This window comes from Bombus fervidus, chromosome 4, assembly GCF_041682495.2.
Source record: "Bombus fervidus isolate BK054 chromosome 4, iyBomFerv1, whole genome shotgun sequence".
Taxonomy (NCBI): Eukaryota; Metazoa; Arthropoda; class Insecta; order Hymenoptera; family Apidae; genus Bombus; species Bombus fervidus.
Genome location: NC_091520.1, coordinates 17,360,487 through 17,387,713, shown reverse-complemented (window position 1 = coordinate 17,387,713; position 27,227 = coordinate 17,360,487). Strand labels below are relative to the sequence as shown.

At 32.4% G+C, this 27,227-nt stretch overlaps 3 protein-coding genes and 1 long non-coding RNA gene across 21 annotated transcripts; 2 read left to right on the top strand and 2 right to left on the bottom strand.

Moving 5' to 3' along the window:
* The first annotated feature begins 1 nt into the window (after window position 1).
* Window positions 2-12,516, top strand: Nc73ef (oxoglutarate dehydrogenase Nc73EF). 8 transcript variants are annotated; one of them, XM_072001752.1, is made up of 17 exons: window positions 73-88; window positions 2,168-2,419; window positions 2,511-2,720; window positions 5,359-5,461; window positions 5,931-5,996; window positions 7,049-7,304; window positions 7,390-7,624; window positions 7,706-7,885; window positions 7,968-8,148; window positions 8,228-8,508; window positions 8,576-8,804; window positions 8,889-9,167; window positions 9,256-9,434; window positions 9,515-9,949; window positions 10,039-10,193; window positions 10,557-10,688; window positions 10,840-12,516. In XM_072001752.1, the coding sequence occupies exons 2-17, from the start codon at window positions 2,174-2,176 to the stop codon at window positions 10,937-10,939; spliced, it is 3,267 nt and encodes a 1,088-aa protein (XP_071857853.1). In that variant the 5' UTR covers window positions 73-88; window positions 2,168-2,173; the 3' UTR covers window positions 10,940-12,516. The 8 variants fall into 8 exon arrangements, with proteins under 8 accessions (XP_071857855.1, XP_071857857.1, XP_071857854.1 ...); XM_072001754.1 differs by lacking the exon at window positions 5,931-5,996 and having other exon boundaries at window positions 2-88; XM_072001756.1 differs by lacking the exon at window positions 10,557-10,688 and having other exon boundaries at window positions 2-88.
* Zasp66 (PDZ_signaling and DUF4749 domain-containing protein Zasp66) lies at window positions 11,155-24,403 on the bottom strand. 10 transcript variants are annotated; one of them, XM_072001840.1, is made up of 9 exons: window positions 24,347-24,403; window positions 22,305-22,528; window positions 21,590-21,746; window positions 16,125-16,280; window positions 15,943-15,993; window positions 15,411-15,499; window positions 13,936-14,080; window positions 13,824-13,862; window positions 11,155-13,037 (listed from the first exon to the last, which is right to left on the bottom strand). In XM_072001840.1, the coding sequence occupies exons 1-9, from the start codon at window positions 24,386-24,388 to the stop codon at window positions 12,945-12,947; spliced, it is 996 nt and encodes a 331-aa protein (XP_071857941.1). In that variant the 5' UTR covers window positions 24,389-24,403; the 3' UTR covers window positions 11,155-12,944. The 10 variants fall into 10 exon arrangements, with proteins under 10 accessions (XP_071857941.1, XP_071857949.1, XP_071857939.1 ...); XM_072001848.1 differs by having other exon boundaries at window positions 22,458-22,528; XM_072001838.1 differs by lacking the exon at window positions 24,347-24,403 and adding an exon at window positions 23,306-23,714.
* On the top strand, window positions 22,441-24,973 carry LOC139986496 (uncharacterized). Of its 2 annotated transcripts, none has more exons than XR_011799647.1 (2): window positions 22,441-22,548; window positions 23,219-24,973. It is a non-coding gene; the product is annotated as an uncharacterized lncRNA (long non-coding RNA). The 2 variants fall into 2 exon arrangements; XR_011799648.1 differs by having other exon boundaries at window positions 22,494-22,588.
* Window positions 24,917-26,992, bottom strand: LOC139986462 (isovaleryl-CoA dehydrogenase, mitochondrial). The gene is made up of 8 exons (XM_072001821.1): window positions 26,805-26,992; window positions 26,519-26,608; window positions 26,224-26,445; window positions 25,840-26,167; window positions 25,654-25,747; window positions 25,486-25,576; window positions 25,237-25,405; window positions 24,917-25,157 (listed from the first exon to the last, which is right to left on the bottom strand). Exons 1-8 carry the CDS (start codon window positions 26,943-26,945, stop codon window positions 25,024-25,026), a joined length of 1,269 nt encoding a protein of 422 aa, XP_071857922.1. The 5' UTR covers window positions 26,946-26,992; the 3' UTR covers window positions 24,917-25,023.
* Between the last annotated feature and the right edge of the window lie 235 nt (window positions 26,993-27,227).

The window sequence follows — 27,227 nt, the reverse complement described above, 5'->3', positions numbered from 1 at the left end:
GGTATGTTGTACTTTAAGAAGACGTAGTTCGATCTAATCCTGAGTTGTAAATGGTGGATGGCCTGTCATCGTGTTGCATTAACATCAGGTACGTAGATTTGTATCTCATTTATGTTTGATTTTTAATTATGACATTAACGAAAAATAATTATGATTTCTACGAAGAATTGTTGATCGCTTTATAAAGAACATCAGTTCTAATAGTAAATATTATTCTTTCTTGAAATCTTGTTTCATGACACCTTCGATTACGTAAAATTATTGCACCAGACGAAAATAGTCACCTGACTTAGGAGATATAGTTATTTCTTTCGCATTTTTTTTTAGAAAAGATCCTTAATAACTTTTAACATTTATTTTACATTTTCATATTAACCCATCAATAATAAAATATTTTTAATGATTGAATTAAATAACCTACAATATGATTATGTTCAAATGAAAAATATTATCTTTCATGCATGTAGATATAAATGTAATTGTGTAGTTGCAATAAGTATTTAGAAATCTATCGTAAATTCTGCACTTTTTTTCGTAGTTTCACTTTTAATAAGATTCTTAGATTCATTTGTTCTTGCTAATCCCTATCGGTATGCCAAAAAATTGACGCCTGACCACGTTTTTCGGACAAATGTCATATGTTTCTAACATTGTTTAATTGATAAAGGATAGCTTCTTATTTGCATAACTACTCTAAAAATTAGAAATATATTTTAATAATCCTTTGCTATTTACTTTTTACTAAAACTACTATATGAAGTAATTGTAAGTACGTATTGATATATACACCGATTACTACGATACGATGTTGTAATAATAGATAATTCGTTATCGTCTATATACCGTAATTAATATGAATAGTTTTTGTTAACTTCAATATGAGTTACACAATATAATACCATAATTAGTGACACATTGAATTTTGATATTATAAATTATAATCTAACCTAATATCTTTGTTTTAAGTGTATATCTACTTATGTTTTGTAATATGTCAATAAAGTTGAATATAAAGAGTTTATTATGAATCTCCTTAATGTGTTTTGATTTTCTTATTAGCTTATCTGTCTTACATTAGTCATTTATTATGATAGACTATGTCATTTGTGCAGATCAGTCTGCAATATAATGCATATACATGTATGTTCCCTGTTTTACCATTAATATACTTAAATTCATATCCATATATATTAATATCTTAGCTTCAGCTTATGCAAAATCTTTGTACATTTTCTTAACAACATCTGTTACACAAAAATTATTTTAATGTTATTAAACTATGAAAATGTTAAATATCATATATATTTTATGTTTTATATGCAATGTAACATTAACATCTTTTGGATATTTACCATTTCTCAAGTATACCTCTAACATGCTAATGTTCAGGAGCATAAAAAGAAGGTATATTTTATACATGAAAAATATATAAGTATGTATGTACATATCTAAGCAATATAATTTGGATAGATATGAAGATTTAGATATGCTATATCAGCAGATTATCACTTATATTATTTCAAAGAAATATTTATCAACAATGATATCTTAATTATTACTTTCAAAAATATGTATCTTCCATAATTGTAAGTGGTATACATATACTTAGAGTTATTGATTTCATCATGTGCTAAGTTTTAAAGTTGGCACATCATACATGGTTGTGCAACTGAAATCTACAATTAAAATTAAAGGGAAATTTAAAAATATTTTTTTATAAATAGATTAAAGTCTTGCAAAAGATTTCATTACAAAATTTGTTTACAAAGCAATAGGACATATTTGTTCTTATTACACAAACATATATGGTTTTGTAACAAAAGGATTGTTTAAGGAAATATGCTGTTTCCTTTAAATGCAAAATGTATTATTGATGATTATCTACCTTTTCCGATCTTTATATGAAGTTAAGTTGATAAAATCTGATAAAAACACTAAAGATTTATTAGTAACTTTAAATAAAAACTATTAATTTTCTGAGTAATTACAGATAGAGATCTTTGTACAATATAATCTCAAAGATAATAACGTACTAATTACTTATAGCTTTAATCATATGAATTATATATAAATAGTTTAGTTATATCATAAAATAATGTATAAATATATGATTTATAAGTTTTGGATACCTAGTGAACATATATATTAATACTAATATTTATTGCAGGTAAAAATGTATAAGGCAAGGACACTATTTAGTACATTGGCCCCTTTAGCGCCACGAATGTGCAGGCCAGAAAGGTTTGCATCATGGTTGGTTCGAAGCCATCCTCTGACAAGGACCACACAGGTGATAGCTACCGAACCAATTAGAAAGTATAACAAGGTAGCCACAGAACCTTTTCTCAATGGCAGTTCCAGCACTTATGTAGAAGAAATGTATAATGCATGGCTACAAGATCCTCATAGTGTACATGTGGTTAGTAGTAAATTCATGGAATATATCCTTGTTATTGAAGTAAACATTAAATGTAATTTTTTATGAATTTTATTACTTTTATTTTTTATAGTCTTGGGACTCATTTTTTCGCAGTAGTACTGCTGGAGCTGCACCAGGTCTTGCATATCAGGCGCCTCCTTCTCTTGCTCCAAGTCATAACCAAGTTCCATTAGGAGCATTATTACCACTTGGTGGAGGTACACAATTGAGCCAAATACCTGTTAATGAAAAGATCATTGATGATCACCTGGCTGTTCAAGCTATTATTCGTTCTTATCAGGTATGTTAATTTTATATTGTGTATTTAAAAAAAGAGAGATAACAACAACTATGTTTCAACAAAATATTATGTTTCCAAGCACCAAATTTTCTATATATGTGTATTATTATTAAATACATTAAAAAAATTTAATTATATTTTTTATTTTACACAAGATATTCAATTTAAGTGAAATTATATAATGTTTTATGGCTTCATGTTAAAGCTTTTAGATGTTCTATCTTATCTTCTTGATTATTAGAAAAAGTGTCTTAATATTTTGATTATAATTCAGTCATTATTTGATCTTGAAACATTATAGCATGTGTTCTAGAAACATTGTATGTATGTTTTATGTTGAAGGGAAATTTCTACTATCATATTGCATGTGACATCAAATAAGAGTTTTGTTTCAATTTCCACATGTCCTAATCTTTATTTTTCTTCTTAATACTATATTTATGTTCACTAATCTAGTTGATATATTAGTTCTGCAATTGATAAAAAGAAAAAAAAAGCAAACTTATGAAACATATAGGACATAAGAAATTGATACTGAAACTATTTCATTAAGGGCTATCATGTATTTCATGAAATAATCCATCATTGCGTCCTATCATTGAAAAAATATTTCAAGCACTGATTAAGAATGTCAGATTATATTCAAGTATTGCATAATAGCCTTATTTTATTAGATGCTTATTGCATCTATCACCTCTAGCATGTTTTACTATTAAATATTTCCCACAAATTATGTGTTAGATTTTGTGATGTAAATTATAGCTCTAAATTATAACTTATTAATACATATCTAAGAAAGAGGGAAACCAATAGAGAATTAATAAAAGCATAAAATGATATTAAAAGGCAATTGATCTTCAGAAAGTAAATTACATTAAGTAAACTAAAGCTATATTTTTATATTATTTTGTATTATGTAAAGTTATAATTGTGCAAATATATAAAATGAAGTTACAATTTTATCCAAAGGTTACGATAGTTTTAATTTTAAGAAATATTACAGATTTCGTTTAAGAGATTATAATGCATATTTTTATATGGGTTTAGAATTAAAGGTTAATTTAAAGGGGTTAATTTAAAGGTCTAAATTGAAAGTTTTAATGTGCTATAGCAATAATTAGTGAATAGTTCAGGGGTGATCGCACTTTTAATAGCAATATTGTATTTCTATAATGTAGTAATGTATGGTAGTTAAAAAAATAGAAAAACTGATATACATTGGGGTCCTTTTGGAATTATTCATTGGCATATAGGCTCGAGGTCACTTAGTTGCTGATCTGGACCCACTGGGTATCATGCAAACAGACCTGATACATACACATTATGCAGCCCGCAAGGGATCTCCTGAACAGGTTCTGCGACAATATATGCTTGGTAAGGCTTTTACCCAAACCAATTCCTTAAATTATTACTTTAATTTTTATATGTATAAAGTAAAGGTGTGTTTATAAATGCTATATTACAATCCTGGTTTTAGATTATATCTGTTTAGTGAATTTTGTCAAAATTTATGTGATTATTGTGACTTTTAAAGTACCAGAGCTTTTTAAAACACCTTGACCAAATGTATGTCATATTTCACATCATAAAAACAAACATCATGGTTTCTATCATATGCATTAACTCCTTCTTAACCATTATCATACCTTCCTTCTTCTAAATCTAATATCTTGTATGTGATATAATAAGCATAATTTTTATTTTCAACTATTTAAAATATTAAACGTTTTTGTTTTTTATATTTTCGGAAAAAAGTAAAATACATAAATAATTGGAGTAATTTATGTGTATGTATTTCAAGAAAGAAAATATGAAATACATGAAATTTATAAAATATTAGTAAAATACAAGAAAAAAGTTGTTGGATTGTATATATTGAGAAGGTGTTATGTGAATGTAGATCCATGATAAGTTTTACTGATACTGAAAATGTTCTTGTCCCTCTTAAGGAAGAGTGGGATGTTTATCGGTTTATATTTTGCAATTTGTATCGATAGTATGTTACATATGTCAAACAAAATCTGTGAATAGTGTTCTTAAGTTGCTATCTAAGTGTATTAGTATTTATGACGTATTTTCAAATATCATGCACAAGTAAACTGTCTAAGGTAAGAAACTGTATTGGAAATCATTGCTATGCATGCTTGCAGATGACGTTAGTAGCTTTGCTTTTATATGTTTGCAATTATAATTTGGAATGTTTGTTTCTGGAACAAGTTATTATTTAATTTAATTATCTATACCATATTACAACCATTGGTTTCTGTTTTGTGGAAGGATTTTTGAGTTATGTTTGCTTAATTTAATCCTTAAAAAATAATAAAATATTCTCGTTCTAAATACATAAACTAGGTTTAGTTATAGAAAGCATGTATATAACATGCTTTAACTGTTAACATATCAATATTAACGAATATTTATTTTATCAATAGGTATGTTTGCTTTTAATTACTGTGATATAATGTTTTTAAAAGATAATTTTTCTCTTTTTGTTCCTTGAAAATATGTGAGTCAATATTTTAAGACACATTTAAGTGAACATTAGTCACAGTAATTTATTTTAATGTTTGTAATGAATTAAGAAGTTTGAAGAACTAAAAACTACTTGGTTCGTATGAATGTGGCGTTAAATTGACAGATTCGTGGCCATCATATCGCTAAATTGGATCCACTTGGCATCAACAGCGCTGATCTTGATGATAGACACCCACAAGAGTTGCTCTATAATCATTACTCATTCGGTAAGCCTAAATGAATGTGTTTCTGCATAAATCAATGGAATGAAGGTCCAGAGTGCACTTTATGTGAGGTATTACTATGTATTAAAAAGACTGTCAACAATTTAACTGCTTGAAGTAAGCAATATTTTGCTTCATTATTTCTTTAACATTCTCCTAACTTGAAGATGTTTGTCTAATAATTTACTTATTTCACCACAATATGACACTTGTTATTATTGGAAATATCATTTTTATTATTATGATTCATATTTCATCTTATTTTCTTCCTGGACACAAACTACAGCATAATAAACAGAAAAGATACCTTAAATCTAAACAATATTGCACAGTTAGTGACAGTAAAAATCAATAAAATGATATTAATATTGTTTTTAGATAAATATATTTAATGGTGAAACCTTATTGTAATACATATAAAAAGAGTTTTGCTCAATAATTTAATTATTCAGTTTAAGCATAATGTCCGCAGGGAACAGAGCACGTTCTACTACTTACTCACAGGAACTACAGTACAGAATAGCTGCACTTATGAAAAGTATGTAAGAATTATAATCAAAATGAGAGTTCAATTTAAAGCTTTTGTAAAATATTAGTATTTTTGGGATGCGATGGTTCGCTATGGGATTACATAAAAATTTGCATTAAAGGTAAATGGTAAAGGTGCTTGGGTCCTTTATTTGAACATTGATCTAAAGATTGCTATATTTTGCTGTAAAGGTATTTGTGCCAGGAATAATTTTTGAATATTTTTTTTTGGAAGAATTGGAGGAAGTCTAGGATAATAAATAATATTATTACCACACCTGACAGTTTATGTACGATGTAATAAAAGATGTATGTATAAGTATTTTTGTAGAGCATATTTTTTGCAAATACTTCCTCCTCAAATTCCAATTTATTTATTAAATGATTTTTGTATAATTTATATGTTTTAATATCATTTTTCAAATTTCTACACTTTTCTGTATCTTATTTTATTTTATAAATTGTGTGGCCAATGTGTAAAAATTTTGTCATATTATTGTACTGTTATCATTTTAGTATTTTTGGTGATTGCTTTTATTAATAATGCTTCATTGAGTTTTACAGCTTTGTATTTGAATACTTTTTTCAGTTTTCCATTTATTTCTCTTCTTACAAATATTGTGGAGAAGGTTTGTTATAATCTTAACTATTTGTTTTTTTTTTTTTTAAGAAATGATGCATGTATATATCATGTGCCAAATATTTTGTATACATATATTCACATATGATATTAAAAGAACTATTTGCATATATTTATAATGCAAATATAGAAAACACTGCATTTGAGTTTTATGCCATATAAAGTTCTTCTTTTTAGCTTCATAAATAGTTTACATTTTCAGTATCAGTTACAAAAATATATACATTATATTTTAATAAAAAGAAGTGTGTACTATATATAATAAGTAGTTATAACAAAAGAGATGTTTTTTTTTAGATATATTTGGAATTAATTATCCTATAGAAATTCTATTATAAATACATACGTGGCGTTGCGTTTGCCTTTTATTATGTTCATGTTTTTTTAAAATAAGCAAATATTTTATTGTTCGATTTCTACAGAGGAATCCGATATGGATCGTATTTTCAAGTTGCCATCCACCACTTTTATTGGTGGCAAAGAAAAATCATTGCCTCTTCGTGAAATCTTAAAAAGACTAGAAGCTGCTTACTGCGGTCACATCGGTGTCGAATTCATGTTTATCAATTCTTTGGAACAATGCAATTGGATTCGACAAAAAATGGAGACTCCTGGTATTATGGAAATGACGAATGATGAAAGAAGACTTATTTTGGCTAGATTAACTCGCGCAACTGGGTATATAAAATATCAAAATGTAAACATTTTTACATTTACATCAACAATAAAATGTTTATTGTTATATTTTGTATTCTCACTGTAGATTTGAAGCATTCCTTGCACGTAAGTGGTCATCTGAGAAAAGATTTGGATTGGAAGGATGTGAAATTCTGATTCCTGCTATGAAGCAGGTAATTGATAAATCAACTGAGTTAGGAGTTGAATCCATTGTCATGGGTATGCCTCATCGTGGCCGTTTAAATGTCCTTGCTAACGTTTGTCGTAAGCCCTTGAGTCAAATATTCACTCAATTTGCGGCTCTCGAAGCAGCTGACGATGTAAGTGTATATAATATTTACAATATGAAATTTGATCTTGTCATTTGTATGGATATGCTTCACTAATTCTTAATAATTTAGGGTTCTGGTGATGTTAAATATCATTTGGGAACATACATTGAACGTTTGAATCGAGTAACAAACAAAAACATTCGTTTAGCTGTTGTGGCGAATCCATCTCATTTAGAAGCTGTTGATCCAGTAGTACAAGGAAAGACTCGTGCAGAACAATTTTATCGCGGTGATGGCGAAGGCAAGAAGGTACACTATACAGAGTAATTTACATTGATAACAAAATTTTATTACTTCTCTGGAAGCTTCATAATTGAACTGATATTAACAGGTCATGTCTATTCTTCTGCATGGTGATGCTGCATTCTGTGGGCAGGGTATTGTCTTTGAAACAATGCACTTGTCAGACTTGCCAGATTATACAACTCATGGTACTATTCATATTGTGGTGAATAATCAAATTGGATTTACTACAGATCCAAGACATTCACGATCCTCTCCATATTGTACTGGTAAGTATCTCATCATATACATAAAAAATAATCTCTTTGTGTTCTAAGGTTACTCTAATCATTAATGGTTTTATGAAAGATGTTGCAAGAGTAGTGAACGCACCCATTTTCCATGTAAATTCGGATGATCCTGAGGCAGTAATGCATGTTTGTAAAGTTGCTGCAGAATGGAGAGCAACTTTCCATAAAGATGTTGTTATTGATATTGTATCATATAGACGAAATGGTCACAATGAGATTGATGAACCTATGTTTACACAGCCTTTGATGTATCGCAAAATTAGAAATACTCCACCAGTTCTAGACATATATGCCAAAAGTCTTATTGATGATAGTGTCGTTTCTCCTGAAGAAGTTAAGGTACCGAAATAAGCAATATTTTAGTTATTTAAGTATATGTGACTAAGTCTTTTTAATGATATTACAGGATGTTAAAGATAAATATGAGAAAATTTGTGAAGAAGCATATGTCAATGCTAGACAAGAAACACATATTAAGTACAAAGATTGGTTGGATTCTCCATGGTCCGGTTTCTTTGAAGGGAAAGATCCTTTAAAAGTATCTCCTACCGGTATTAAAGAAGACACACTCATTCATATTGGAAAAAAATTCTCTTCACCACCACCCAACGCGGCTGAATTTGTGGTTCATAAAGGTAAATGTCTTTCTAATTATAGATGAATTAATTAGGCAAGGTTCATATTAGATATATACTAATTTGAAACATATAAACATACAGGTATCGAACGTATTTTGAAATCTCGTATGGAAATGATAGAAGCGCGAACAGTTGATTGGGCTCTTGGAGAAGCTATGGCCTTTGGTTCTCTGCTTAAAGAGGGTATTCATGTTAGATTATCAGGTCAAGATGTAGAAAGAGGAACTTTTTCACACAGACATCATGTTCTCCATCATCAAACTGTGGATAAAGCTACTTACAGACCATTGTGTTATCTTTACCCAGATCAAGCTCCATATACTGTATGCAATAGTTCTTTATCAGAGTTTGGTGTACTTGGTAATGTTATGATATTACTTAAATTGGCTTTATATATATGTTTTAATGATATTACGAATAAAAATATCTTCTTTTGTTAAACTTTTAGGATTTGAATTAGGTTATTCTATGACTAATCCTAATGCACTAGTGTGCTGGGAAGCACAATTTGGTGATTTCAATAACACAGCACAGTGCATAATTGATCAATTTATCAGCAGTGGTCAAGCTAAATGGGTACGTCAATCTGGTCTTGTAATGTTGCAACCTCACGGGCTTGAGGGAATGGTAAGTTCTTAAACATGTGTTTAAAAGATTTTTTTATATGACAGTATATAATTATCTACATGATTGTCCGCCTGTTCCAGGGACCTGAACATTCTAGTGCCCGCTTGGAACGTTTCCTACAAATGTCTGCTGATGACCCAGATTATTTCCCTCCTGAAAGCGAAGAATTCGCTGTGCGTCAGTTACACGATAGCAATTGGATTGTAGCCAATTGCAGTACACCAGCAAATTATTTCCATATTCTAAGAAGACAGATTGCATTGCCATTTAGGAAACCTTTGATTTTAATGACACCAAAATCATTGCTTCGTCATCCAGAAGCAAAGTCTAGTTTCGATTTGATGTTGGAAAATACAGAATTTCTTAGAGTGATACCAGAAGAAGGTGTAGCTTCTCAAAATCCCAGTAATGTTAAAAGAATAATTTTCTGCTCTGGTAAAGTTTATTACGATTTAAAGAAAGCACGCGCGGAGAAGAAATTGGACGATAAAGTGGCTATTGTGAGAGTCGAACAGGTAAATATTAGTTGCTATCAAATTCCAAAAGCTTTTTGTTTATTTTCGTTCTATTAATTAAATTTACTCGTATTCTTTTATTTTTATAGATTTCACCTTTCCCATACGATTTAGTTAAGAAAGAAGCCGCTAAATATGCTAATGCAGAATTAGTATGGGCTCAAGAAGAACACAAAAATCAGGGTGCATGGACATACATTCAACCTAGATTTCATACAGCTTTGAATGGAACTCGCCCTGTATTGTGAGTATCAAAATTCAAAAAAATATTAAGATCTGTATTTTGCAATATGTATGTATAATTTTACCTTACAAAAATACGTATAAATTGCTCGTGTTTTCATTATAATGAATTTGTGTTGCAAAATCACTTAATTGATACTTGTAACATAAATTATAAAATTACGATATTTTGGCCGTCCAATTTAGCTGTTCACGTGGCCCAAATTTTTTACTTTGTCACAGTTTCGTTCTCGATGTAATTTATAAAATTTTGATGTGTGTAAATATATCACAAATAAGCTATGTACTTAAGCACAAAATTTATCAATAATTTGTCTTGTACGCGTGCTTGCTAAGCAAAGCAAAAAATTGGGCCATGTTACAGCAGCGGAAATACGTCATACGACAGTAGGGGTAGCGGAGGGTGGTTTAGTGGTTGGTTCTCATCAACTAAACCAACGAATGTGTCCGAGTCGCAGTCAATAGAATCTAATAAACCCAAACAGAGAACATTAAGGTAATGTTAGTTATAGTATTTGAATAGGATATTTATTATAGCTTTATTTATCATACTTTAATGTGAATATATGATAAGGTATAGCTGTAGAAGGGTATAAATGTATATTTTATGATTAACTTTGATCCGTAAATCTAAATTTTTGTTTCAGGTACGTTGGTCGCCCAACAGGTGCTTCACCCGCAACAGGAAGCAAAATGCAGCACCTCAAAGAACTAAAACAATTACTCGATGACTCTTTCGAGGTTTAATTATCCTTCGTAGCACTATGTAGAATACATTTTATTTATTTTCTCTTATTATATTTGTTATATTCCCTTTTCCCAAGAGGAGATTAACGTAATTTGAAATAGTTTCTTCATTACTGATTTACTTAGATGAATTAACGTACGCACGAATACTTTCTTGATAGTGATAAACCTAGTTAGAAACTTTTTATTTAGATTCAAGTCATCGACTGTTTTCCTATTTGATTCCTATTTTACGATGCTGTGATCCAATCATAAAAATCATAAAAATCATTTTGAAACATTTCTTTAGTTTTATTAAAAGAATAATTGAATAAAATATGAACTTCACGAGAAATTTAATCTAATACAAACAAACGCATATACGCAATGAGTAATCCATGTAAATATGTGCATTTCATTCTTATTTAATGCTTGAATGCGATTCTGTATATTTTTTCTTTTTAATAGGTGACATATATTTATGCTAGTATGTGAGTTGAGTGCTGAGCCCGGTGTATGATTGAGTTAGCAGGAACATTTTATTTTATTATGTAAATATATCACAAGAACAAAAATTACATTAGCAAGAAACTTCCTAACATGACTTACTCATTGTCTAAATCTTGAAAACTGTCGTTACAGTAATCGAAAATATTCGTGCGTTGACGTTTGTATTTTATTCGTTTGTTAATACATAACTTTATGAAACGGATAAGATTAAGAAGAAAGTATTATTTTTAATTTATACAACAATTTGCGCAGAGCGTAAATATATCGATTGTTACGACCGTGGAGATTTAAATGAAACTTTTTGGAGTTTGATAATGTTTATTTACGGCAATTTTTTTATTCATTTATTTATGCCGTAGCGAAAGACAGCCAATTGATTTAATTCTTTATCGTTGCTTTATTTTTATAAAGAATTAAATAATTGGTAGGTTGGTAGAAATATATAAAGGGATATGTTGTAGCATTCGACTCGATTACGTAATGTATTGTGAAAATGTAGATTATGTGAACTTAATAGGAAAGAAAAAATGTTTACGAGATCGAGTCGTAATGTTGCTCTTCAAAAAGTTTCAAAAATTTCTCCCCTCTAAAAAGCTGGGAATAGAAGACAATTTGCTAATGTTAGTTGGAATATTTAAAGAAAACTATTTTATTATTATTTTATCTTAGCCAATGATATACATTGGTTGCTCCATAGTCTGCGAAGGCACAGTATTTATATTCTACATATGAATCATTTGAAGAATGAGTTTTATGAATGGAATATCTGTTGTATCATGTCATTGATTGGGAAGTATTCTATCAAATTTGAGTTATACATAACAATAGTACACGATATTTTGTAATCCGCTAGAATACGATAGATGCAATGTGGTCCAATATAAACTGCGGTACTGTTATTCCACTCATCATTTCTTGTTATTACATGCATAATAACGACGATACATATGTATGCTCTGATATTAAAGTTTAATAGGTCAAAGTTACTAATGAGAATAAATTGAAGTTTACTTACGTTAGTACACATATGTCAGTATATCGTGGTAAATATTGTAGCATCTTATGAAATTAAATTATATTAGCCATTATCAGGTATTTTTAAACAACCTTCCCCCTTTTAATAAAATCTAGTACTTCTTTCTCTTCAATGTAATACTAACTATTATTTAACATCATTAAAGACTGAAAAAGGACATAACAGAATCGTCATTTTGTCATACATAATTCACACTGAATGTTTATTTAATTGCATAATTTTTTATCAGAATGTGGTTTAAGGAAGATTTGACATGTTTTGCAGCATATAAAATTCGCACCACCTTATAGAATTTGTAGAATAAGAACTACAAGTTTTATGTTTTAAATATAATTAAATATATCATGTTATTTTAACAATTTTTTATCGCGATTAATTCTTAATCAGTTTTAATTTAACATTTGTTGCAATGAACAATAAATAAAATATATATTTATATTTTATATTATATAAAGTACATTTATAACGTCAGTTCGCAAATTAATAATCAGTTTGTCCCAAAACACTATACATGATCCTCTTGAAGCTGTTACTCTGGTGGATTTTTTCACCGTCGTCATCAAGGATATTTACCTAGAAAAAAATTGTAAATTTCCATTGTAGTTGAATAAAATGATATCGTTAACAAATTTTATAAACGCTTGGCATTCATAGTAATACAATAATAAGTGCGCGGTCACTTTACATTTTGAATTTGAATCATTTGAATGAATTATAATTTTTGAATTGGTTTTAAATATTTAAGGAGAACATTTTTTCTGTCATCATAAAATATCTTATTAAGTATTTATAAACAAACGTATACGTGCAAATATGCAAATGACATATACGAATCGACATAAAATTTATGTAAATAATCGTTTGTGATTATAATGTGTTTATAAAAGGGAAAAGAATTTCTATATTCATTCAATTTATATAATTACAAAGATTGCCGTGAGTCTATGAAAATTAAAATGTTACAGTTAAACGGTGACACCGAATGATCTAGCCGCACTCAGCCAGTAAGTATTCCCGTCGCTAGAGTTACCAGGAAATTCTTTACACCGGCCACCTAACTGCCCTATTTAAAAAAAAAAATAACTAATTCTGTGTTGACATCGTACAGCCCCGAACAAGATTCAAGCCCTAAAGTCTCTCCTAAATTGTTTCAACTTTCAACTTAAGTATGTATGTCTGTTGTGATGTATGGCTTCAACATGTAGACTTTAACGTCGATCGATTTTACAACCTCACTATATCCTTTCTACCGACTTTACATATATGTGCACGTACGTATATTCTATACATGTATGTACATATAACGCGGTCAAATGACATTGATATAAAATCCGAATATGTGTTTAAAGTTTTACTTACGTATGGTCCAGCTGGACTTTTTGGTCGAGCGTGGTATATCTGAAAATATTTATTGATCAGACAAGAGTAACGTTTAGATGGTAAGTAGAATTTAACTATTCTATATGCATACCCTATTTTGGTTAACCTTTTGCGGAGAGAAAACACCGGTGCGCGCCGGTTGTCTTACTTCTTGCACTACGTCACCGAGAGCCTCCTCTTGCAGAGCCTTGTAAGCTTCGCTCTTACTCGGGTCGTACTTCACCGGTTTCTTCGAGCTGTACCATTGTATCGCATGTGTACACACGGACTATTTTTAATTCATTTGCCTCGATTTTGTCAGATCGGTTAGCAGCAGCCAGGGTTATATCGCCAATTGTTTGTTCGAGAGCGACTTTCGGACCGCTTCCATGCCCTTTTCATTAATCGAGTCACAAATATGTCTCAACTAAATTTTTGATGCTTTTCTCGAGAATTACATGTGGCGTCGATTCTTACATTTAAGATACTATATTTCACTAATAGGATACAAATAGCTGGTTTTAGTGATACTGATTTGTAATTTTCGAGAATTGCTTCTTGATTGTATGAGTATCAAAATTAGTAAGGCTACTAATTTGCATGAACATTTACTCTGATTAATTATTGATTACTTTCAATGGTACAGCATGCAGAAAAATATATAGTATGGTTATTTTAAGAACTTCCTTTGAAACTTGTTTTTTTCTAGCTTTTCTGTCGATTTTATCGATTTACTTGAAGTCACAACAACAAATTGCAATATGTATGTATCTATGTAGTTATATGCATCACGACCCTATAATTACGATTTATAGATATTAAACTGTAAAGCAAAAGAGTTTGAATCAATAAATACTTTATCGAACGATTATCAAGAGCTTAATCACGGATCAGTGGTCACGCTCATTTGCCTTATTAGAAAAGAAAGAAAGAAGGACGATAAACGATTATGAGACAAGGAATGTGACCAATAATTCTCGTGAAAACAATAGAATTTGAAACTATGGATATACTACGACGTGCGAGAAGCATCGAAAAACGTCTCGAACTGGATATTAATTTGGTCTATTGAATTGCGGCCACACATTCTTCGAGGCGGCGGCTATGGCCTGCTCTTTCAAGATTCTCGCTTGCTCCTGTATTTCCTGTTTCTGTTTCACGAAGGAAAAGTCTATGAAAATGCTGGAAAACAAACAAACTGCACGTGAGTGTTATCCATTGTGAAAAGGAAACAACAGTGTAAAGACTGACAGCTGCGTTTTCTGTTCTACGTCCATACTCCCGTTCTGATCACGTGCCCGACAGTCTATCACCAATGAATCGATAAATCCTCGATTTGCAACTTCCGATTAATGTCCCTCGCACGTAAACTATGGGTCATTTTTTCGATGCATTATTATTCAAGTTATAATTTTAAAATATCCGTTAGTTAATGGCGCCAAGATCATAACTGCTCAGAGTTAATAGTTTGATAAGTATCAGCATCCAGCAAAAATTCAATAGTATTAATGCTAGTAACTTTATTACGCTACTGCAAGCTGTACGGCGTATTAATCTTTGTTTTATGTATATCTATTTATTACTTACGGTATAGCGGTTGTTTGGCTCTTTATAGTGTCGGCAATATTTTGTTCGGAATAGAGTCCAATTGGTGAGTTAAATTGCTTGTGGACAACCTAAGAATAAAATAGCACGAGATAAAAAATAAGAACTGCAGTAACTGCAAATTTATTACAATGGTATTGTTCGTTTAAATCTTTTCTTAAGTCATAAATTTACCACTAAACAAATTGAAAATATGTATTAGTTGGAATTTCATAATTTATCATAATAATGCGTGTATCAGTTACTTAATAACGTTTTAACATGTATTCAATTAGTTATTCGAAGCTTAATAATAACTTCAGTTACATTATAAGATAGACTTAAAGTTTGGTTAGAAAAGTACCTTGTAGCGATGATATATAAATTTAAATTTAAAAAATCGCTTGATAGGAACAATATACAATTTTAAACAAAAATGTAGATTACATGCCACATAATGGTTGTTTCTACTAAAAGCAAAAGCATATTGTATTGCACGGAAGCAAAAGCGATTTGAGTATAAAGTAATCCAAACCTTTGGAACTTCATTCGGTCCCAAGACACGTTGAAGTACCGTTTCTGCCACCTAATCGGATGTTGTACAAAATATATATACAAATTAATATAAAAGTTTGTCCTTTGTTTCAAGCAAATCGGAATATAGGACAGTTTTTCACAAATGAAGCATTTTTCAACGCAGGATTGAATAAAGCGTACCTTTTGTTTCATAGCAACTTCAGGATGAGCTTGTTCGTAATGATGCGGTGCCGCTCTGATCATCGGATTGGGATGATGGCGCAAGTAGCATTCTCCAAGCGGAGCATCCTTTTTTATCTTTGCACCTGGCAAGACCAGAGGAGTTGTGCGGTATGGCTAAAAATCGACGTTATCAATAGTATTCAGATCATGTAATATATTCCTTTATGTTTACAGATTATGAGTGTAACTATTTCAACTGTACCTTAAAATAATGATACGAATGGCACGATAAATAAGGCACGAGTAAAGTTGTAATTAATCGATAAAAATAATTAACCAATTATGTGTAACGAAAAAAGTGTTTAATAAGCTAAGTAGGCGTGAAATATTCTGCCAGAACGGTGTCAATTACCAACCAACGAAAGCTAAAATAAGCCATTATTAAGAGGCCATGATGACCAATGACACCTCGTTAATCTTCGACACTGTTGCAATAACAACGTATGGCTTTTATCTTCAAACGTGATTAAAAATATATTTACCGATTATTTCCTCGATATTGATGTGTTATTTTTCCGTAGGTTCTCTATTTACGTTTAATCGCTTTTTACAATGACAATTCGTTAAACGACCAAATATCATTACAACGAAGATGATATTTTTGGCAAACTATAGCAACCGGAAATGAAGACGCACTGTGAAATATAACGCTCGACCACCATTTGTTTCAAATGAAAGGTATAAAAAGTATCTAAAATTTTTGCTACTTGGCTCGTGTCTGTACAATGAGAAAATTGCACAAAGCCGTGGCGTTACGAACAAAGCGTTTGCCAAGTATTTCCTGCGATTACGTTATCTATCGTTCTACACGGAGTTTTACGCGGAATTACGAAATTATTAAAAATACAATTGTTACATTTCCACGAATATCAAAGGAAAAACACGAGAAGAGTCGAGAAGATGGAAGAACAGAAACCGTGGGCTATAAAGATGTAAGAAGATTATGCTTGCTTGATGTTGTTTGATCGGCTGTCGTCATTGCTAAAAAATGACGAAAATGAGAATGTCAAGTGGAACGATGTAGAAAGAGAGTGAACAGCAGGATAAAGTTACGCGTCGTATTTATAAGACGCGCTTGCAAGAATAGAAGATCGAATTTGAATACAGTCACTATCGACTTTGTTTCGTACGGACGACGATTCAACGACCGATGCAACCGATCGATGCAACGATCGATGCAATCGTGGCTTTCACGAGATCATTAATTATATCAAATAACGATTATTTCATTATAAATGGGTCAGAAACATTATCTTAGAGGGTGAGTAACGGTCTCTCTCTCTCTCTCTCTCTCTCTCGAAATAGATGAAGGACCCTAGCCGGCAAAAATAACGTGTACCCCGTCTGCTGCGAAATTTTTCTCCGCCACGATCAATGCTTGTCAAATCTTGATTAATTTTTATTATTGATTTTTTTAATTAAAAAGTTGAAAGCACGATTAAGATACTTCCATCGAGTATCTATTTATGTCATATACTTATATCATTATTAACTATCCGTCGAAAATATGTCATTTCGGAGAAGGAAGTTGTTTTTACGTCGTTTTATAGAATGTCCCCGAACTAAATTCGGACACACCGAAACAGTTGTTTCGAAAATTGTTTATCGTTTGGCTCGGTAGCCGATGCACTGAAACTTGAACTCCAACAATGAAAAAACTTTCTAGATTCTGCTGGCAAGGTACACAGAAAAGACAACAAGTGTTTCGATATTTTGTAAATTGAATCACAGTATCCGATAGACTAAAGGTCTACATAATCAACAACGATCCTTTTCCTATGTATTTCTTTCGTGTTCATTCCCTTAGCCTGTGATAACGTTTTTGAACGTTGCCAAAATAATTTTTTAACGAAGCAAGTTCTTTGGAAAGTCAAGAGGACAAGCTGTAAGAGTGTCGTTGTATGACCCTCTTGTGTTTGAGTAACCCAGATCTCATTTACGAAAATAGATTAAGATTCCAATGAATAGTCGGTAACATGCTTACATTCGTTTTATTGCATCGCGTTATTAGTCAGTCATACCCCTGTAGTCTTTTTTCAATCGAATCGTTCTTCCTTTCGTTGCATTCGTTCTTACAGCCTGCACCGTTTCATGATAAGCCGTATGCAAGTTTGTTTCCTCGTCTTTTTCAGTGTCATTAGGGTAGAATCAAGACCTAGCCCTACTTTTACGGAGGGTGTCAAGGTTGCCACTCGACGACGTAATTCAAAATTTAGATCATCTAGTGTTACGTGTTCGTTTCTAACGAGCAATGGTCGATTTCGATCGCTGATCCAAGTCTTTAAATTCTTTATGGAAAAAATGATTGCTGTTAAAATATCCGTTCTAAATCAGCGTGGACGGATACGAGAAAAAAATAATACGAGACGGATGAGAGGGAAAACGTTGCGTTAAAAACAACACGATCTTCTTTCTCGATACTGTGTTGTTTTATTTTCAACAACGATAAGATATTTTTTTATCTTATTAACCGATGCAAAATGTCAACGAGACGATAAAAATTCGTTTTTTGAATTAAGATTATTCCTGTCCGGCAAGGATCGATAATTCAACAAAAGATGAAAAGAAATTGCACCGCCGTAGTAACGAAGATTGGATAGATCGGCATAGAGGCGAAACGAACGAAGACATTGAGATATCGTATTTAATCGTTAAGTTCCGATTAATTAAATACTTTAATGATATTGTAACGATGGTGAATTATCGATATTCGACGAAACATGGAATAGGTTTCCTTTACTTTTAATGACTGATAACTGTTTCGTACCCAAAACACGGCAGCCTCCTCCTCTTTCGGCTGGTGTTCGATGTTGTGACGATAAATGGTCGTGTAAGCCGGCATCGTTTCCTTAATCGAACCGAAGTTCGTATTCCTGCAACTGCGGTAACACTCTTAATCGAGAATCGCTTTCTTCTTTCCCTCTTTCCTCCCGCTTTCACCGAGAAGTTACTTCACTTTTTTCCTCTGGACCTCTCCCTTACGAATATTCGCTAACGCACTGCCTCGTTGCGCGGGCGGCACTAACTCTGGTCTTTTCCACGCGACTCCTCTCGCGCTCTTTCTTCTCCTCTCCACGTATTACCGACGTATCTCGATCGTTCCTACGTTTTATCCTCTTGATACAATTTTCTTGTCAATCTCTATCAGCTACCACAGTCCTTTCTGTTGCTAGTAGCATTTCCCTTCCAATATAAAAAATGCTTACCGAAACGATCCTTTCGACGGAATAATTGCAACTCATTAAACGATCAATTTCTATTTCGATTGCCATTTGTATGTATTTTTGATCGATTGTGTCACATCTGGATTCGAACCAAATCCTGAGAAAACTAGAAAATAGGTATTCTTAATCGTTTCAAATGTGAATTATTCTTCGAATCGATCATTCTCGGATTCGTTTCTTCTTTTTTTGTACTTTTTATTTGTACGTTCTGCTTGTTACATACGTCCATTAACCAGGCGATGTTTTCTCCGATATAATGATTGGTATATCTTCCGACCTTGGACGAATATCCGAAACATCGTGGAAAATGTTTTCCTTGGCTCAACGTGCCTTTTCATCACCAGTTTAGTTACTTATCAGAAGCAAATACAAATGTTTTGTACCGAGTTTCGCTATTGTATTTCTCCTAAAGTAGTCTATAGGACTACTTTAGAGGAAATCTAATACTCGATGAATCGTTTATTGCATGAAACAGCAAAGAGAGTATAACGGTTAGCATGTGCCGTTCTCTTGGAATTTCTCTAAGTTGATATTTTGTTGTTGCAATCGGCTGAACAATAAGAATATGTATTTTCAAGCGGAGACTAGGATCGAAATAGTGTTCCGAAATCGTTCTGGATCGCGTAGTATTGGATCGGAGAGGTGGTTTCGATGCAAAAGCGATATTTATAGCGTGGCAACTGCCTCTACGTGGACTTTCCGGCATCGTGGCGGGCCAACAAAAATATATTCACGCTTCGGACGTCTCGCGAATAAAGGCGTCTTCGTATCACGAAACTACGTACATATATAGCTATTGATTTCTCAAATCTTCCGAGACCGTGATTCCATCTGACCAAGTCAACGGTAATTGTGTCCTCGTCGAAATTGTAAACTTAACGAAGAGTGTAAGAGAATAATCCGGTACTTAGAGCTAAGAAGACAGAGCGATACGCGGGGAATGGTAGCCGTATAAATGGATGGATTAACAACCGGACTAAAAGCTCGACTAAAAGCCAAAGACGAATGAGTAAATACTCTTACCGTTTCGACGAAGTGGTTCAAATCGATCTATGTTTAACGATCATGTATGGTTAGCTTGCCCTAAATTCGGTATTAAACGACTGTAAGATCATTTTTCTACTTGAACTGAAATCGAATACATCGTACAGCTTGTTGACATCTTGAGATAGAATGCGGAAATAGCGAATTATATTCGACGGATATTCTGTCATTCCACAACTACTCGGTGATCCAACTATGAGTTATTGAGTTTCAAAGCGTTCGAATGACACATTTCGAAACGGTATGTAACTTGCCAAATGTAATATACCGTGTACTTTGAAATACAATAATTTATATTCTAGTCGTACGATATACATATAGATTCATTACGAAGAACGATATTATGCGGAGCATGCAGAAGACGATGTCACTTTTTAACAATTATCAAAGTTTAATCCAGTTGCTCTATTTATTTCTTAATTCTTTATTTCTCTCGAGTGTTTGACGGCACGGAAGCCGTAGAAAAAAATATCTAATTTCATAGATTAACGATCATTGTTCTACTTAGCGAACGATTTTGACGTTACGGCGAATGGGTTTGTTATTTGCTTGTCAATCGTTTTATAGAGTCTTTTAAACGATCGATTTTCGAATTTTATTTATCTTTGAATCTCGAGCAATTTATCGGACATTCGGGATCTACAGCGGCGACGATACGTCGTCGAAAAAAGTTACAGGGTGTTGGAAAAGAATTATAAATACATCCAACAATCGTGAAGACGTATCATTCGTTTCATCTTCATAGCATCGTATTTACGGACCAATGGACTACTCTGGAAGTATGAACTAATCAGGCGACGTTTACAATCTCAAATTTTGGAAGCGCTATAGAAAACAATTTTCTTTTTCCTTTGAAGAATCGATGTTGCAATGAAATGCTCCGAGTGAATGACAATCCGTTCTTACTATTGTCTCCGAGGCCATACTGTGTTACGTGGATTCTATTGTTTGTTTAAAATACACTTGCTAAAATTAATTGTCGATAAAATAGAAGCGAGCAAATACTTACATTCGCTTGATCGTTGTTCAAATTCTCGGGCAGAACGTTGAACATAATATATATCGAATGAGTTTATTACAACAGGACGAATAGCGATGTAGATTGCTTGCTCCTGCGTGTGAATTCGTGTTTCAAAGTGTATCTGCTCAAAGTACCTGAGACAAATTGGCTCTCTCTTCGCGAACCTCATCGAGATGTTCGTGCGGTAAGTTAAGGTGTTCCGGTGAAGATGCAGACGGCCTGTATTCGTCGATTAAAGGCGGCGGTACGGGGCTCTTCGGTAATTCCGACGGTATTTTCCGTTGTTTAGCTCTATAGCGGAATGGGAAAGTATCTTACTAACGAATCAATATGAAAAAAATTCCTCTCACGAGAGCTTCGATGATTCTTTCGACGATCACTTTCAAACATCTGAATTTACTACACGCAAAATAGATTTTGTTTTGGTATCGTGTACAGACGTAGCGCAACGATAATGCTTCAACGTTAGAAATTTCAAGAAAACTTGCTTTATCGATCCCTGAAGTTATCAGTAGTTTTCCTTGGCCCTTCTTGATATAATACATCGATCAAAGGATCTAAAGACGTGCATTTTTCTCCTTTACTTTAATTTTGGAAGATCTTCTATGAAACGAAGAATTCGAAAAATTCTATTCTAATTGCAACAAAGAAAGTGATCGTCGAGCTAACGATGATGTTTCTTGATGCGATGAGCTGTCAATCAGGCGCTGCGATTAAAGTATGTATAAAAAAAGGTAGGGAAAAGTTTAATACGAAGCGTTAATAGTCGTGTTACGTAGCAGTAGTAGCGTGCCGATAGTAATGCGATAAATCGAACGCATAATAATAAAGGTGGAATTGCTTTCTGACAGACTAGTGACCGCAGCCCTGTCGCCAGTGTTCAACTGGATAATCGGAGATGACGTGGTAATGTTGATACGAGATGCATTCGACGGCTCAGACCTTTCGACCACGAGCCTTATTGATTCAGAGTTTTGAAGAAGATTCTGCGCGTCTACATGCCTCACATCTCGCGTGTCGTAATCGTCGATTTTCTTGATCACATCACCCCTCTGGAGCGTCTCGTTCTCCGACTGCAAATACAAATTCTATCGTAAGATAATCACGCAAAGGCTTGCTATTTGTCAACTAACGTAACTAACGTCGAGGCATCGTTTTTTAATAATTGAAATAACGTTAGTTTGACTCTCTCTCCGACTATGACAATTAAAATAACAGGCATGACATCGGACGTTGTAAAGCTGTATTAGTTACATTATCAACAAAATGTTGCTATCAAGCGAATACCAGAAACATAAATACTGCGAATATCAGTCTTTTTATATTCTAACTTATCGCGCGAAAAATGTAAAGACTTGTCGTTTAATTAGAATACGTAAAGTAATATGCAATGATGATTAAGCGATAGAAGCATTTGGATAGCGTTCAGATGTGTTTACGATTTCTCTGTGCTGCATTTAATAATCGTGTTGGATGAAATGCAGTTGAAGCGATGAAAAAGACGCACAAGATTAGGTCACAAGTGTCAGCTAGACATGATTATGATTTAACGTATACAGTATAATCTACAGGCATCTTGTACTTGTTTAAAAGCGTGACGATATTAGGCGGTAGTTAATTGCTTTGCGAATAAGATAAAAATCCGTTTGTAATAAATATTCGTGTATTTTAAATTGGATAGATATCGTTGTATGTAAGCAGCAACAGCAGCAGCTTATGTACATTAGAAAATGATCTCCATTCCTTGCTGTTCTCTGTTATAGATAGATAAATAGATTTGCCGCAGATCCAATAATAACCATAAGCTGTATTCATCTAATAGTAACAGTAGACATGAAAGAAGAACTCACGCGGGTGACGACGATCGGTGTACCCAAATCAGCGCCTCCAGCGATACGTATTCCCCAAGGTTTGCCGGTGCTGGATCTCTTAAGCTTCACGATCACCGTTTGTTTCCTCGTCATGCTCTACTCTGTCTATCAGAAGAACGCAATCGCGTGTTTATAACGAACGCAAATCGCAGAGACCGATCGCTAAGTTGAGAATTAAGAGCAAGACGATAATGAAAGAGCACGGAAAAAAGTCAAAGAAACGAAAAGCTTTCCCGATCAAATGAGAAAATTGATAAACCACGATATCGTTGAGAAATCTACGACGACTCGAGGCAATATCGAACCCGTGCTTACGCTCCTTACTGGCTAACGAGGACTACTGGCTGCACCGCCACTATATTTTGACAGACTTTACTTTTGTGAGCTTAGTTACCCAACTACCGGCTCGCCGCTTCTGCTATTCTGGCCCCATTTCGAATTGGCATACCGTGTGTATTGTTCTGGTCCGACCTGCACTCATTTCTCTGGCATTTGCGGCCTCCCTACCTTTGCTATGCCTACCGATAGGATCAATGATAGTGCATGAAATTCAATATCACAATATTATAAATTCTTAGTAATTTTAACCCGTAAACGTTATTCTTTCAAAATGATCTTCTCTTTATAAAGTATGCTTTAAACGACGAATGAAAGTAAATATATACTTGTAAAAATACTTGCAAAAAATATGCTTGTGTAAAAATACTTTGATTATATGATTAATTATATGACACGTCTATAAGGTATCAGAAAACTGTTGCCGGATATTGAATGAATGTACAGAATTAAACACTGCACGTAAATCATTTATTAAACACAATCATAAATTACAGTGGGTGGTTTTCTTCAAAGTTACAAAGGAAAAATATGCCTGTGGATTGCACAATATAATCTTTAAAAAAAAAAAAAAAAACGATGCAGGATGAAACATAGTCCATCAGATTACATCATCGTAAATTACAGAGGAGAGAAAATGAAGAAAAGTGTAGGATTTGATCAGGCTGCTACATATGTACTCACATAGGTTTCGTAAAAGTTGCCTACGGAAAATTTAAGAGACATCTTCGCCTCAAACTCTCGAAACTCTCAACCGCACTTTCTTCTCTTTTTCACTAATTGTAAGTGATGTCTACGAATACTTGTAAGGGTCTCTTCCTTATGTTGTTTCGATCTAATTGACTGCACCGTGATTAATGAGACTACATCAAGAAAGGAAGAGAAATAGTAAAAGAGAGTACATCAAATAAACCGAGAGGAAGAGATTGTACGTAAGTTTGACTTAAATTAGCAACCTATAGCGCGAAAGGTTAGTCAATCACACTTTTAAGAGTGTACCGTTCTAGTGACTCATTTATCTCGATTTACACGATACTAAGAAAGTATATACATAACCGCCGCATCCATCGGAATGATATCGCATCTAAATTAGTAATATTAATTGCCTGTTATTTGTTAATACCCCGGTAATATTGCTAATTGTTAAAAACGAATGCCGATAGGCATGGAGCTAATTGTATAAAGGAAGAAACCTTAAAAATGTTAAATAACTCCACTGTTGACGTAGATAGATTGATGATACACAGGTAGATGTTAATATTACAAACTAATATAAAAATTTACTATAGAATATACATTATTTTATACAAATTATTTAGTACAATTCTTTCGAGAGATTCAAAGGAGTGTCATATTTTTGTCTATGAATATTCTTCGCTAATCGCTCTACTAATTACCATTCGACGAATTTCACTGGTACCAGCGCCAATTTCATATAATTTGGCGTCTCTTAAAAATCTTCCAGTCGGATAATCATTTATGTAGCCATTTCCACCTAAAAGAATTCTATGCGTTTCAGAAAACATCTTAAATTAATAAATTTTTATCGGAAATTAACATTATGAATAATTTACCAAGTATCTGAATTGCATTCAATGCAACATTAGTAGCACACTCGGCTATGTAAAGTATCACCGCGGCACAATCTTTTCGGTTTATATGTCCTGCATCGCAAGATCTAGCTACAGAATACAAATAATTTCTGCAAACACTTAAACTTGTATACATATTTGCTATTTTTTCCTGAAATATTAATATCAATTTGAACTTTTAGAAATTTCGAGTATAGAACTTGTGAACAAGAAGAAAAATTAATTTTATACTTGGATCATTTGAAATTCTGCTATTCGTTTTCCAAATTGTGTCCTCGTATGTGCGTAATCAAATGCCACATCGCAACAAGCCTGAATAAGTCTAAAATTTAACATATCAAAATATAATAACTTTGTCAAACTTAATACATTATCTTAATCTAAAATAAAAGATTTTACCCTAAAGGCCCCGCTGATAACGTTAGTCGTTCCAAATCTAGACCGCTGAATAGTACGTAAACGCCTTTGTTTACTTCTCCGAGTATATTTGTAACTGTAATTATTCATTTATGAACAGAATATGTCAAAATCATATAAGTTATTATTATATATAATTATTATATTATTTTATTATATATAAATTACCAGGAACTTTACAATCTTCGAATACAAGTTCAGCAGTGTTTGAACCTCGCATACCTAATTTATCTAATTTTTGAGCAGTACTAAAACCTTCAAAACCTCGTTCTATGATAAATGCCGTAACACCGTGTTGCGGTTTAGCCGCATTTGGATCCGTTTTCGCATAAACGACAAAAGTATCAGCATCGGGACCATTTGTGATCCAAAATTTATGACCGTTTAAAATGTAGTAGTCACCCTCTTGTTTAGCTTGCAATTTCATAGAAATTACGTCAGATCCAGATGTCGATTCTGACATCGCGAGTGCCCCGATATGCTCTCCACTACATAACTATAAAAGGTATATACGTAACAAGATTACACATTAGATATAAATTCGGACATTACCTTTGGTAAATATTTGTACTTCTGCTCTTCCGTCCCATTTCTGTGAATTTGATTAATGCACAGGTTTGAATGAGCGCCATAACTAAGACCTATAGCACCTGATGCCCTGCTCAATTCCTCTATAACGATAATATTATCTAAATACGTACCACCTGTACCACCGTATTCGGATTTTGCTGTTATTCCTAATAAACCTAATTTGCCAAGTTTCTTCCAAAATTCCTGGAAATAATTTCCAAATAATTAATATAGCTGAAACAATATTTCATGCTTCCTTTAATGTTCTCTTACTTACACGGAGGTCGTCGAAATTATTTTTTTTATCGATCTCAGCCGCTTTTGGAGCAAGTTCTTTTTGTGCAAAATTAAATATTAATTGTCGAAGCTACAAAAAAAAAAAAAAAAAAAAAGAACAAGCTTGTTTTACTTCATTAATATTCGTATCTGTGTTAATTGAATTCAGTAAATGATGTAAATGGAAAAGATCAGACTTCGGTTATGACATTAACGTAACATCATTTTAACAATGTTAGTATGTACGTATAATCACTCAATTCGAATTCTATTCTAATTTTACTAACCTCTTTCTGTTCTTTGTTTAGTCCAAAGATATTGTCATCTACTGTATAATATTTTGAAGAATATCTCACATTAAATTTATTATTTGACTTTAAGAACTTCAATAAGAGGGGTCTCATAAATTTATTAGTATAAAAGTCCATGTTTTTAAAAATCTACTATGGATTTCAGAATTGTGTATAAAACTAAAAGGCAGCGGTACATATACGTATGTATTTCTTATCTACTATTTTCTTATCTACTATTTTACATTTAATCAGTAGTACTACTAAATATGTATTAGTTAATATATTGAAACACATATCTGACATTTTTTCCCCAAAATTATATATATTTATAAAAATATAATTTTTATCATATCTCCGTTTTAATATTTTATGAAATATTAATATAAATTTGTTAACAATGTATCTAAAAATAAACAT